A 14,974-nucleotide genomic window follows, 5' to 3' on the forward strand; every position below is an offset into this window, starting at 1 on the left:
GGCAGGCAGTGTTTGGTAGAGCTTCTCAATTAAAATAAGCTTGGAAGCAGGAGTGACATCCATTTCCGAAATAGTTTGCTTCCAGAAGCTCTATGAATGTGGAAAAGTGATGAAAGTTATACAAGTGTTTCAGGTCTTTCATTCACAGGGTTGCTATGAATTGTCTGCAACTTGCAACTGCACTTAACAACAACAAAAAAATGAGAGATCTCTGTAGGCCTAGTGGATAAAAAGCTATGGTACCAAACAAAAGGTGGGAGATTTTAATCTGCAGCCCTCAGGCCTGGTTTGAATTGTTTTTGGTCAAACATTCTTCTAAGTCGTATAGTACTTGTCTGTCTATTTGCTGTACAGAGGTAACTCATGGTTGCTGTGATACTAAACACTGTGATACTGATGTGTCAAATGTGATAATGGTTACTCATGGTGGACAGTGTTTGGTGGAATTCCCCAATTAAAACAAGCTTGAAAGCTGGAGTGGCATCCACTTCCAAAATAGCTTGCCTCTGGAAACTATGAACTTGAAGAAATGATGAAAGTTATATAAGTGTTCAGGTCTTTCATTCATAGGGTCGCTATGAGTCATCTGCAACTCAACGGCACTTAACAACAGCACAAAAATATCTTGTGTACTTCATAGGTTTCTTGTGTCTTGAATGCAGTTCAAGGAATTCCATTATCTATTTAAATTCTCTCTTTCAAAAATTATCCTTTTGTCAGTCTCTGAAAGTGTTTCCGTAGGAAGAGTTTCCCCAGAGCCCTATGCATGTCCTTGTTCCTCAGGCTGTAGATGAAAGGGTTCATCATTGGTGTCACTACAGCATACATCACTGTAGCCACAGAGTCCTTCATGGAATAGGTGTGGAGAGGCTGAAGATATACCATGCCAAGTGTCCCATAGAAGAGGGAGACCACACCCAGATGGGAAGCACATGTAGAGAAGGCTTTGTACTTCCCAGAGGTGGAGATTATTCGGAGGATGGCTCTGACTATTCGGACATAGGACACAATCATGAACCCACAGGGAATGAGGAAGATGAAGCAGCCAGTGGCAATCAGTATTATGTGATTGACCTGAGTGTCAGAACATGCAAGTCTCAGCAGAACGTACATCTCACAGAAGATATAGTGGATTTTCCGGGGCCCACAGAACGACACCTTGGTCATAGGAAGAGTAAGGATGAGACCATAAAGGACAGAAAGGATCCAACAGAATGCCAAGATCAAAATACAGAGGCCAGGATTCATGACTGTGCTATAGTGGAGGGGGCGACAAATGGCCACATAGCGGTCATAGGCCATTGCTGCAAGAATAAAGTTGTCCAGGGTTACCAAGGAAATCAAGAAGTAGAGCTGTGTCAGGCATCCTGCATAGGAAATAGCTTTGTTCTGGGACTGGAGATTGACCAACATTTTGGGAACTGTGTTGGTGACAAAGAAGAGGTCAGTGAAGGAGAGGTTGACCAAGAAGATGTACATAGGAGTGTGCAGGTGGGAGTCAGTGCTGATGGCTAAGATGATAAGTACATTCCCCACCACTGTGACCAGGTACATGGACAGGAACATCCAAAACAGGATTCTCTGCTGCTTGGGATTCTCTGAGAGTCCAATGAGCAGGAAGTCGGATGTCCCAGTCTGGTTGTCTCCACTCATTTCCACAACAGTCTGCAACATTAGCACAAACAAGTGTTTATGAAGTCCTCTCAGTTGACTAAAGATATTTAGATAAATAAAATAGGTTTTCTTAGTGTTAAAAATATCTTGAATGTAAATACAAACAGAAATACATAATCCAAAGAGGATAAAATTAATGCGTGGGACCTTCTAAAGGTTAAACCCTTGTGCACATCAAAAATTTTTCCCAAGAGGGTGAAAAGAAAACCTACAGACTGGAAACAAACATTTGGTAATACCATCTCAGACAAGAGCCTTATAACAATAATTTACAGAATAATCCTGGGCCTTCACAAGAAAAAGACTTATAACCCAATTACAAAAGGGGCAAAAGACATGGAAAGAAGTTTCACAGAGGAAGATATTTGAATGGCAAACAGACACATGAAGAAATGCTCCACATCACTGACAATAAGAGAGATGCAAATCAAAACCACAGCAAGGTACCATCTCATTCCAGTAACAGTGGCAAAGTTTACAACAGCAGCAAATAATAAATGTTGGAGATGATGTGGGGAGAAAGGAACTCTTGGTGGGATTGTAAAATTATACAATCATTCTGGAAGGCAGTTTGGCGCTTCCTCAAAAAGCTGAACATATAAATTCCATATAACCCAGCTATTCCCCTACTTGTGATATACTCGGAGAATATGAGAACTGAGGCACAAATTGAGATTTGTACACCTATGTTCATAGCAGCATTATTCACCATTGCAAGAACATGGAAACATCCAAAATGTCCAACTACAAACGCATGGATTGAGAAGTTATGGTACAGTCTCACAATGAAATACTAGGCAGCATGCAGGAGCAATGATTTTGTAAATTATTACCTAGCTTGGGAGGGATTGGAGGGCATTATGCAGAGTGAACTAACTCAGTCCCACAAGGATAAATATTGTATAAAACCATTATTGTAGAATGAGTATAAGGAAGGATACAAGAGTGGTGGGAGAGGCTGGAATTAGAGGGATGTGGATGTGCGGGGGATGTGGGGGATTAATCATCAGGTTGTACAAGATGGGTTAGGAGGTGAGAAAATGGAAAGAATTTGTTAGAATTTATATTTGAATTTTGTAAATAAACTAGTTGTTATGTGCCATCGAGTCGCTTGCGACTCATAGCGACCCTATGTACAACACCCTAAACTCTTCTCTATCTTGTGCCAATCACACCATCTCCGACACATCCATCCCGATTACCCCAGTCACTGAATCTGTCTACCTCAAGGAGGGCCTTCCCCTCCTGCTCTGTCCCTCCACCCTCCCGAGCATGATGTCCCTCTCCAAGGACTGGTCTCTCCTTATAACATGTCCAAAGTATGTTAGACGGAGACTCAGAATCCTTGCCTCCAAGGAGCCACCCAGTTTGGCCCTTCCCAGGATGAATCTGTTTGTTTTCCTAGCAGCCCATGGTACCCTCAATACTCTTCTCCAGCACGACAGCTCAAAAGCATCAATTCTCCTTCTATCTTCCTTGATCATTGTCCAAGTCTCTGATGCATAATAAGTGATTGCAGAGACCATGGCCACCTGTGGAGTCCCCAAAGTCGCATGGGATCTGTTCTAAGGTCGCAAAGAGGGAGGAAGAACGGAATCCCGACAGGCAGAGAAGAGGGACACCAAAGGACCTTGAAACCCTCCACTCACATCTCAGGTAAACGTGGAGTCCCCAAAGCCGCGTGGGATCCATTCGGGGCCCTTGGGCCTGCGACCCTCGAGCCAAGAAAAACCTGTCTACACACCAGTTCTACAGGACACATCACCTTTGCTCAGAAAGCATTGCCACTGAACTTAAGAGACACTGGTCGCAGCATAAGAAACTGTCAGAAGCCGAGGTATTTGGAATCACAGAAGCCAAGGAAGCTTCAGATATAAGATATCAGATCAAGGGTGGGACAACAGGAGATAGATGTTGAAGGGAGTGGGTTGAAGTGGATGAGTATCCTGGCGGATGGTGGAGCAGGAAATAAACTAGTAGAAAATAAAAAAATAAAAACAAAAAAGTATCTTGAATGTAATAATTTTTATAAATAACACATTAATAGTGTACCCCCAAACATAATATAGGAATTCTTTATTCATTTTAATCATTCTAGCAACTTCCAATCTGGTATACTCAACTGTATAGGATTAAGATAAAACCTCAGTTTGCTGTATGTACCTGTGATACAGGAATCTAGGCCACCAGTATTTAACATATCATTGTCCCCCATGGTGGATAGATTTCAGCAGAGCTTCTAGACTAAGACAGATTAATAAGCAGGACTGGCAATGTACTTCTGAAGTAATGAGCCCTTGGAAACTCCTTGATTACCAGCAGAATATTGTCAGATATCATGGGGAAGATGAGTCCCTCAGGTTGGAAAGCTCCTAAAATATGACTGGGAAAGAGCTATCTGCTTTCATTTTAATGAAGGACCTTCATCTGCTGAATTAGTATGACTCAAAGTGGGGAGAAAAAGTTGAAAACAGACATTAGTAATTGGAATGTAAAATGCATGAAGAATCTAGGAAAACTGCAAGCTGTAAAAAAAAAAAAATGAAATGGAGTACCCAAAGATTAATATACTAGACATCGGTGAGCTGAGATGAGTAGAGACTTTTGAGTCAAACATCATACAGTCTACTATCCTGAATATGGCAAATTGAAGAGGATTTGGGGTCACATTTATCCTCAAAATGAACATTTCAAGATCTATCCTAACGTACAGTGCTATCTTTGATAAGATAATATCCATCGGCATATATGGAAGATGTATTGATATGTCTATTATTCAAATATACACATCAAGTTCTAAAGCCCAAGATGAAGACATTGAGGGTTTCCAGCAGCTTCTCCAATCGGAAATTTATTGAATGTGCAATTAAAATACACTATGGTAATTAGTGACTGGAATGCAAAAGTTAGAGACCAAAAGGAAGAACTTGTAGTTGGAAAAATGTAATCTTGGTGACTGAAATGAGGCCAGAGACAACATGATAGATGAAAGCAAAGATTGAAATTGTCAGTGACTTAATTTTACTGGATCCACAATCAGTACACTTGGTACCAACAGTCAGGAGATCAGGAGATGTATTGCACTGGGAAAGTCTGCAGTCAGGGATCTCTCCAAATTGTTGTTAGTTTGAGGTCTAAGGTACACCTTATTTAGGTATTGGTCTTTTCAATAACTTACTATGCTGCTGAGAGCTGGACAGTGACTAAGGATGACAGAAAAATGCATGCCTTTGAACTGTGGTGCTGGAGAAAAATACTGACTATCCCATGGACTCCCAAAAGAACAAACAGATAAATCTTGGAAAGTGCAGCCAGAATGCTCCTTAGAGGCAAAGATGATACAGCTTTGTTTCACACACTTTGGACATGCTGACAGGAGAGGCTCTTCCTCGGAGAAGGACATCAGTGCTTAGAAAGATGGAGGGATGGTGAAAGAGAGAAAGACCCTTAACCAGGTGGATTGACCTAGTGACTTCAGCAAGGAGCTCAAGTGTGTCAGAGATTGTAAGGACGGCACAGGATAGGATAGGGTTCAAATCTGTTGTTCATCCAGTCACACTATGAGTTATACTCAATTCTATGGCACCTAACAACAACAAACTATAACTATTTCCGCTCATAGGACCTAAGGAACTCTGGTGATATAACTGAAAGCAGAAGGTTTAAAATGAAGGTAGGTGTTCATCAAGTTTTAATTATTTCACCATATCTATAAAATATGTATGCTAAGCAAATAATTAAAGAAGCTGGGCTCCATGAAGAAGACTATGGCATCAGAATTGGAGGAATACACATCAATAACCCAGACTATGCAGCTGATGTAGCCTTCTTTGTGGAAAGTAAAGAGGACTTGAAGCTCTTACTACAGAAGTTAAACAGTTGCCTTTAATATGGAGTTAGTTCAACATTAAGGAAATGAAAATTCCTTAGTCAACATTGTGATAAATGAAGAAAAGATTGAATTTGACGAGGATTTCATCCACAGTTAAAACTCATGTGCCACATTGGAGAAATCTGTTGTCAATGATCTCTCCAAAGTGCTAGAGGGCAAGGATCTCAGTTAAAAGACTACAATGCACCTGGTCCAAGCCATGATCTTTTCAATTGCTTCCTACATATCTTAAAGTTGGACAATGAATAAGGAAAACCAAAGAATTATTACCTTTGAATGGTGATGTTGGTGAAGAGTGTTGGATATCTCACGGACTACCAAAAGAATAAACAAATTTGTTTTGAAGGAAGTACAACCAGAGTACTCCTTAGAGGCAAGGATGGAAGGAACCAATCCTTGGGGGGAAAAAGACATCATTCTGGGAAAAGTATAGGGCCAGCAAAGGAGAGGAAGACCCTCAACAAGATGGACGGGTATAGTGACTACCACAATAGACTCAAGCAGGACAGAAATGATGAGGATGGTGCCAGACAGGGCAAGGTTTAGATTTGTTATTCTTGGAGTTGCTATGAGATGTAGTTGAGTCAACAGCACCAAACAACAACTCAATGCTCTGAGCTTCTTCATCTAAACAACAAAAAGTTTTTCTTTCAGGTTGTGTGAATCACATGCAAAAGGGTATGTGAAAACATTTTGAAAAGTGCTGGTGCTAAAAAGATGAGAAGGATTTCCCCCCCCCATTAAATATTAAGGGGTTAGAGTGGTTGAATAATTTCCAAAGAGTCACAATATTTGTGAGAGAAGTAATGAGAAAGAGAGAAGAAAGGGAGACACGGGAGAGCAAGATAACAAGTGGGCCTGAGACTCCACACCTTACCTGAGTGCTCTATGCTGCTCTGAACTCACTGCTGCTGTGGCCCTATTGTTCTCCTTTTGATGAAATTCCAGGCAGAGTTTAAAGGACTCTGAGATATCATTTTCTGAATAGGTTTTGGGGATTTGTGGCTGTAATGTTAATGTGGGAAGAATGTGAATTGCCTGGATCTTCTATTCCTAAAAGAGAAGAGACAAAGGTAAGGTGTGTGTGCCCAGATATGAATGGAGGATTGAAAAAATGATGTTTGGACTCCCAGGCTCATGGAGGAAGGGGCTGAAACAGGACACATGAGACCTGTTAATCAGTTTGAGGGATTCCTTAGGGAGACAATCTCAAGACACTTCTGTAAAGAACATAGGCAATTTTTCTAATGTTCAAGCAAATGTCTTGGGAAATTGTTTTTATAAGGACTAAACCAACTCCATATAGGGCAGCAAGCAATCTCAATGCCCTAATGATCAGGGTAAGCCAGAAATGAAGCAGATTTCTCATATACTACAGCTTAATTTGAGTCGTCAGTAGTCCAGAAAATCTCAAGTACTAAATTTAGATTACAATTATCCGAGATTACTGTTGTTGTTATATACCATTGAGTCAGAATTGATCATAGCTGACCATCCAGCGGCTTTTCAGAGGTAGTTAATCACACAAGAGGAGGTTGCCCATCTTACTCAGTGAGCTGGTGTATTTGACATGCAAATATTTGGGTTAACAGCACAATTCTTTACCATTAGCCCACCAGAGTACCCTAAATACTAAGTAAAACAAATTAATATTTGTAGCAAATATAATTTGCAGCTCAGTGAATTACTTAATATAGTCCTTTATACCATTATTTTTATGATTACTACACAATGCTTGAGTGGGACTATGCAAATAAGGTGCTTATGGCTCAACAAGGGGAGGAGACAGTTTTTTGCTAATGCAAATAAGATGTATGGAACACATGTGGGAGTAGACCACACAAATAAACTGTACGGAATCCTAATGAAGGGATTGGTCAGTTGTACTGTTTTTCTAGGCTTTGAAGGAGAGTCAATTACAGAGCAGCTAAGTGGAGATCATCGCATTACCACTAAGAAGAAGAACCAAGAGTTGGAACATGCCCTTTGGATTTGGGGTGCTTGTGCTTAGAACCTCCTGGACCCAGAAAATAGAGCTGTAACACTGGAGACCATGGGAAGTAGTGGCAAGCATAGCAGAATCCAATGGCAGAGAAATGGCAGCAGCAGAACTCAGGAGTCCGAACAAAGATGGCTGTGGTGGGCTTCCCAATTGACTGAGTGAAGTGGTTACCGTAGGTGTGAGAGAGCTGAGTGCCTTCAGGAAGGAGGCTTGCTCACACAGGGTGATGCCTCTGTACACTTACTGATACAGCTAAAAGTGCTTTGCAACACTTCCCCAAACAGGGCAGAAACTGCTAGAAACTGACAGAGAAGGTCTACTCGAGGCAGCAGAAAAGGGGCCTGTCTTCAGGGATCTAAGAGGAGCTCCACATGACTAAGGGTAACTGAGAGGAAAGGCTGGACAAGGGAGACTCTGCCTACATGCTTTCTAATCTTGATTCTGAGTTGTAGCCTGTTGATCCCCATCTTCTTAATTATTTAAAAGTGTATTCTTTACTCGCAAGAACATGGAAATAGCTCAAATGTTTGTAAACAAATCACTGGATTGAGAAACTGTGGTGCATTCACACAATGGAATACTATGCAGCACTCAGGAGCAATGATTTTGAAAATTATTATATAACAAGAGAGAGGCTGGAGAGCATTACACTGAGTGAACTAACTCAGATGCATAAAAACAAATAATTGTGTAAGACTATTAATATAAAAACAAAAGGATAACCAGTAAGATGAGTATGGATATACAAAGAGGGAAGGGAGAAAGAGCAGAGGGGTTGAGGGTGGGGAGGGGGAGACATTATGGGGTCAAGGAGTTTGGAGGCTGGAAGAGGGAACGGGAAAAAAGGTACATGAATGAACATAATACAAAATTTAAAAGAATTATAAATATTACAAAAGAATTACTGAATTCGCTATTATAATATAGATTAATATGGTCTTGGATGTGTATCTGAAAATGTAAACTAATTACCTGGAGTAGGTAGTTCAATTTTTGTTAAATAATTGTTGATTATGAAACTATTACTAAATGAATGTTGTAGATTAAAAATTTTTTAAAAAGTATTGTTTAAATTCCTGGTAACTGGGATTTAAAAAAATTCTTTGTTATTAATTCTTAATGTGGTCAGTGAATATCTTCTGAATAATTTCAAACTTTTTAGATTTTAATATTTTCTTTATAAGCCATTTATTATTGACTTTGATAAATGTTCTATGTGAATTTGATACATTGTTTTGTTGCTAAATGCCATTGAGCGACTCATAGCATCCCTATTCACAATAGTTCTGAACTCTGCTCTATCCTGAGTCAATCTCACTGTCCTTGACACACCTACCCTCATTACCCCAGTTATTGGGTCATTCCATCTCTTCCAGGGTCATCCTCTCCTCCACTGCCCCCTGACCCTTCCAAGCATGATATCCTTCTCCAAAGACTTGCCTCTCCCTGCTGTATGACCAAAGTATATGAGATGGAGTCTCAAAATCCTTACCTCCAAGGACCAGCTTGGCTTCACCCTTTCCAAGACAAAACTGTTGTCTTTTTATTTCCTGACTGCTGGTGTCAAGAGAGTTTATTGTGGAACTGAGCAAGCTGAAATTGTTAACAATCTCAATCTCGTCTCCATCTATCACAGTGCTGCCAATTTGCCCAGGGGTTAGAATCTTTTTCTTCTTGATGTTGAATTTCAATCCATATTGTAAACTATAATTCTTGACCCTCTGCAGCAGATGATTCAGGCTCTCCTCAGTTTCAGGCATAGGAGGAAGAAAAGAGTGAGATAGATGTCAGAAGAAAATCTGAATATTGCATTAGAAAGTCTAGAAGCCAAAGCAAAGGGAAGAAATCAAGAAGTTAAGGAACCAAACAGAAGATTTCAAAGGGCAGCACTGGAAGACAAAGCAAAAGATTATAAAGAAATGTGTAAAAAGCTGGAGTAGAAAAAATCAAAAGGGAAGAACTTGCTTGACATTTCTTAAACTGAAGGAACTGAAGAACTAATTCAAGCCTTGAGTTGCAATACTTAAGAATGCTATGGGTAGAATATTGAATGATCCAGGAAGCATCAAAAGAAGATGGAAGGCGTACAGATTCACTGTATCAGAAAGAATTGGCTGACAAAGAAGTATTTATTAATGAAATAACTTTTGTTCAAGAGGCAATGGTGATGAAGGATGAAGTTCAAGCTGTTCTGAAGGAATTGGCAAAAAACAAGGCCCCAGAATTTAATGGAATATCCATTGACATATTTCAACAAACAGATGCAGCTCTGTATGTGCTTAGCAGGGTGTATCAAGACATCTGGAGGACAACTACCTAGCCAACTGAGTGGAAGAGATCAGTATTTATTCTCATTCCAAAAAAAAAGGTGTTCCAACAGAGTGTGGAAATTCCTGGATGATATTGCTAAAAACACATGCAAGCAGTTTGAGATTTATTACAAATAGTGCTCTAGGTCTAACACTTAGATAACATTTTGTTACTGAGATTTTGAATATACTTAGTAGTTTTGTCTGCTTTTGTTGTCCGCTAAAGTGAGAGCTTTATTTTTGCCAGGTCCTTCAGAGCAGCCTGAACTTCCTCCTCCATCACCATTGCCTCTTGATCACATGTTGTTCTTTCTTGAAATTCTTCTGTGTCAGCCGATTCTTTTTGGTACAATGAATCTGTATACTGCACATGGCCAGGAGAGACTGGTCCTTGGTGAAGGACATCATGCTCAGAAGGGTGAATGGAGTGACAGCGCAGGAGAGGAAGACCCTGCATGAGATGGATTGATACAGTAGCTGGGGCAATCAAGGTTGGTGGGTTGGAATTAGTGAGACTGGCTCAGGATAGGGCAAGGCTCAGAGCTGTTATACTTAGGGTCGCTATGGGTTGCAGGTGACTCAACAGTACATAACAAGAGCAATGTGAGAGCTACATAAATGTTTTGCAATATGACTCAAAATTACCTTCTATAAGTATACCAGGGATAGAGAATATGCTCAGATGCATCCATTGATCTATAAAGGACATTCAATGCTCTGTTCCTGGGACATTATTTCTGAAGCAGTATTTGGATAATAATTGGAATTGATTAATAGCTTCTGCTTCAGAAGTCATATGTACTTTAGAAGGATTTCTGGTGGTACAGTGGTTAAAGTGCTTAGCTACTAACAAAAAGTTGGATGGCTTGAATCTGCTGACTACTGTGTAGGAGAGAGATATGACAGTCAGCTTCTGTAAATATAACCTTGGAGCTCTATGGCACTATTCTACTCTGTCCTATAGCATTTCTATGCGTCAGACTTGATGGAAGTGAGTTTGATTGGTTTGGTAGATACTTTAGAAGACAAGTGCTTTAAGAATGAAAATAATGGTGGGGGGTGTGGGGGCACTGTATACCAATGAAGGAGTTTTTTCTTTTGCTTTTCAAGGAGAAGAGCAAACTGGGGGTGGGTAGGGAGAAAAGTGCAACAATGAATGAATGGAAACCCAAAATCTCTGTAAATGTTCATTGAAATAGAAATTAATAAAAAAAGAATGAAAATCATGAGGAACAAACAAAGGAATAGATCCTGTGGGATGTGAGTATCCCCTGGTAGAAGCATCCCTAGTGAGGCTAGAGTGTGGGCTCATCTCTCCTGTTTCTCATTTGCCTACCTCAAGGACTACTTTTTAAGACTACTTTTAATTAAGAAGTTCTTGCATTAGTACTCCTAGGAGGTTTGTCCCAGAAAGTCTCTGCATAATTAATTTGTTTGTTGTTAATGAAGTTCGTCAAGACTTAAATTTCTTGGAAACTGAAAAATCTACATCCTTCAGGCCCAGGAAGGTGTAGAATAGAAGATGTGAAAAAGGGACCATGTAGGCTCAGGTGATGATTATAAGGACTTTATATGTTTATAGTAAATAAAAGAGATCAGAATCCCTAGCCAGACTTATAGCTTGAAATGTGGTAGTATTCTGAACTGAGGAAGAAATTTCTGAACAATCTATAGTGGGGGGAAAAAAGAATTTAGACAAGGGAATGTTTGATCTGGACAGATTCAGTGGCAGTAAATGTTCTAATCCCGCTATTATGGGGTTATGCTGGATCAATTCAGTGCCTGTTGTTTGTGTGTATTTTTGATCTCACATATTGTTCTAGATAATGAAGTTCAGAAGTGAACAAGAAGAATCCTTTCCTTACCCTTACAGTCCAGCAAAGAACATATGATTTGCCATGTAGAGGGAGGAAGTGAGTTGCAGAATCTTCCAGAGATGTAAGCATTATGCACTATAGTGAGTGAGAAAAGAATGCCTTTGAGAGAATGGTCAAAACCTAGTATAACAGCGATTAAGAAAGGAACGTTGTCACTAAGCATTGAATGGGTCATGTTAACCATTTTGGATTTTATTTTACTAGGAAGAGGAGACTCTTTGATTAGAATAGTAACATAGACAGGTTTGTGCTACAAAAAGAACAATTCTCTACAAAGTTAGTGGATTGAAAAGGATTAAGACTAGACAAATAGATATTCCTCTAATACTCTCTGCTTTCAGCCAAGATCCATCTAACATTGGCTGTACTGTCCCTAGTGCCATGTAAGCAAGATTCTGCTGAAAATTATCCAAACATGTTTGGAAAAATATGTCAACAGAGAACTGCCAGATGTGCAGGCTGGATTTAGAAGAGGTCGTGGTACTAGGGATATTATACCTAATGTTAGATGGATCTTGGCAGAAAGCAAAGAATACAAGAAGAATGTCTATCTGTGCTTCAGTGACTATGCAAAGGCTTTTGACTGTGTGGATCACAATAAGCTGTGGCTGACTCTGAGAAGAATGGGAATCCCAGAACATTTCGTTGTGCGAAACCTATACTTGGACCAAGAGGCAGTTGTCAGAACAGAACAAGGAGACACTACAGGGTTCAAAATCAAGAAGGGGGTTTGTCAGGGATGTATTCTGTCTCCATACCTTTTCATTCTGTATGCAGAACAGATAATCCGAGATGCTGGGCTGTATGAGGAGGAATGTGGCATCAGGATTGGTGGAAGAGTCATCAACAACCTGTGTTATACAGACGACACAACCCTGCTTCCTGAAACTGAGGAGGACCTGAAGCACTTGCTGCAGAAGGTCAAGGACAGCAGCCTCCTATATGGATTGAAGCTCAAGATCAAGAAAACAAATATTCTCTCCACTGGGCCAATTGGCAGCATCAGTATGGATAGTGAAGAGATTGAGATAGTTAACAGTTTTAGTTTGCTTGGCTCCCCAAGCAACACTCTTGATAATAGCAGGCAGGAATTCAAGAGACGAATTGCACTGGGCAAGTCAGCTGTGAGGGCCCTCTCAAGAGTACTGAAGAGCAATGATGTGAGGCTGGAGACTAAGGTGCGCCTGATCCAGGCTATAGTCTTCGCAATTACGTGCTATGCATAGGAGAGTTGGACCGTGAATAGGGATGAAAGAAAGAGAATTGATACCTTTGAGCTGTGGTGCTGGAGAAGAGTATTGAATATACCATGGACTGCTAGAAGAACAAACAGGTTTGTCCTGGAGAGGGTGAAGCCAGAATGCTCCTTGGAGTCAAGGATTCTGAAGCTTCGTCTGACATACTTTGAGCATGTTGCAAGGAGGGACTGGTCCTTGGAGAGGGATATCATGTTTAGCAGAGTGGAGGCGCGGCGAAAGAGAGGAAGACCTTCGTTGAGATGGATCGATTCTGTGACTGGAGTGGTGGGAATAAGTGTGTTTGAGATGGCTAGGTTGGCACAGGATAGAATGGCGTTTAGAGCTCTTTCTTGTACATAGGGTCACTATGAATTGCAAGTGACTCAATGGCACATAGCAACAACAACAACTGTTGGATCACCATTTGGGGGAATGGAAATAAATATGGAATTCTTCCAGTCAGTTGACCAGGTACTTGTCCTCCAGATTTCTTAGCACAACCTGCTGAGTATGTTCAGGGAAGCATCTGTTTGTTGAAATAAATTGATATGCCATTAATTCCTGGGACTATGCAAAGGCATTTGACTGTGTGGATCACAACAAATTGTGACTAATCTTGAGAAGAACAGGAATCCCAGAACATTTGATTGCACTCATGCAAAACCTATACTTAGACCAGGAGGCATTAGTCAGAACAGAGTATGGTTCAAGATCAGGAAGGGTATATGCCAGGGATGCATCCTATATCCATACCTTTCCAATCTATATGCAGAACATATCATTTGTGAGGCTAGACTTTATGAGGATGAATGTGGCATCAAGATTGGAGGAAGACTTATCAACAACCTGTGTTATGCAGATGACACAACCTTGCTTGTTGAAACTGAGGAGGACCTGAGACATCTGCTACAGAAGGTCAAGGACTGCAGCCTTCAATATGAATTGAAGTTCAACATCAAGAAAACAGATTCAGTTGAAGTTTCCTGACTGCAACACATGGAGAAGGCTTGAGATTTCTTTCTTTTTTAAAATTGTCCACTTTTCCAATTTTGTGTTTTGTTTTTTTTGTTGTTGAAACCATTAAAAGTAATGAGTATATCTCATTGCCATCAAGTCAAAATCAACCCATAGCTGACCATCCAGTGGCTTTTCAGAAGCTGTAAATCATTTGAGAGGAGATTGTCCATCTTAATCCTGCAGAACAGCTGATGAATTTGAAACTCACACCTTTGGGTTTGCAACAGATCTCCACTGATCCACCAGAGCTCCCTATATTTTCTTATTCTTCTCAATTCTGTGGTATTTTCTTAGTCTTTCTTTGCTTTTCATACTTTCAGTTCTTTTTTAAATAAAATTTTTTATTTGAATTGTGATTTTAATGCAAGTTTATAGACGAGTTATATTTTCATTCACTCATTTTTGCACACTTTATCCCCTCCCTCTCCTCCCGCCCCCCGCCTAGTTCTCTTTGCAATGCCCTACCCTGGGACATTATACACTTACAACACCCTAAAATCTATCAAGAATCAAGAAAACAGCAGCCTGCCTCAAACATTATGAAAAATAACAACAACAACAACAACAAAATAATCCTTCTCCTATAAAAGCAGACCCAATATATTCCCCAGACACAGAGAACCAGAAGAAATATGTTGATGTGGAGTTATTTGAACATCAACAGAAGAAGGTACAAATGATTAAAGAAACAATGGAAGTTATTAAGAAAGCAAATAACAGGGAACCTCAAGAAATATGTTGATAAGGAGCAACTTGAACAATCATAGAAGAAAATACAAAAGATGGAAGAAAGAATTGAAACTATAAAGAGGTAAAAGAACTTAAAAATCATCACAAGACAGGGAAGGTACAGCTAACACAGTACTGGAAATAACAGAAAAATATGTAAATGCAATCTAGAATATTAAGACCAAAATGGCAGAAGCATCCAACACACTGGAAGGACAAAAACGTAGAACAGAAGA

General features: G+C 40.0%; 1 protein-coding gene across 1 annotated transcript; it reads right to left on the reverse strand.

Moving 5' to 3' along the window:
• Positions 1 to 705: 705 nt before the first annotated feature.
• On the reverse strand, positions 706 to 1,653 carry LOC102868676 (olfactory receptor 1D2-like). The gene has a single exon (XM_006891101.1). It carries the CDS (start codon positions 1,651 to 1,653, stop codon positions 706 to 708), a length of 948 nt encoding a protein of 315 aa, XP_006891163.1.
• Positions 1,654 to 14,974: the final 13,321 nt, after the last annotated feature.

This window comes from Elephantulus edwardii, unplaced genomic scaffold (assembly GCF_000299155.1).
Source record: "Elephantulus edwardii isolate Elephantulus edwardi_28Jun2011 unplaced genomic scaffold, EleEdw1.0 scaffold00094, whole genome shotgun sequence".
Lineage (NCBI taxonomy): Eukaryota > Metazoa > Chordata > Mammalia > Macroscelidea > Macroscelididae > Elephantulus > Elephantulus edwardii.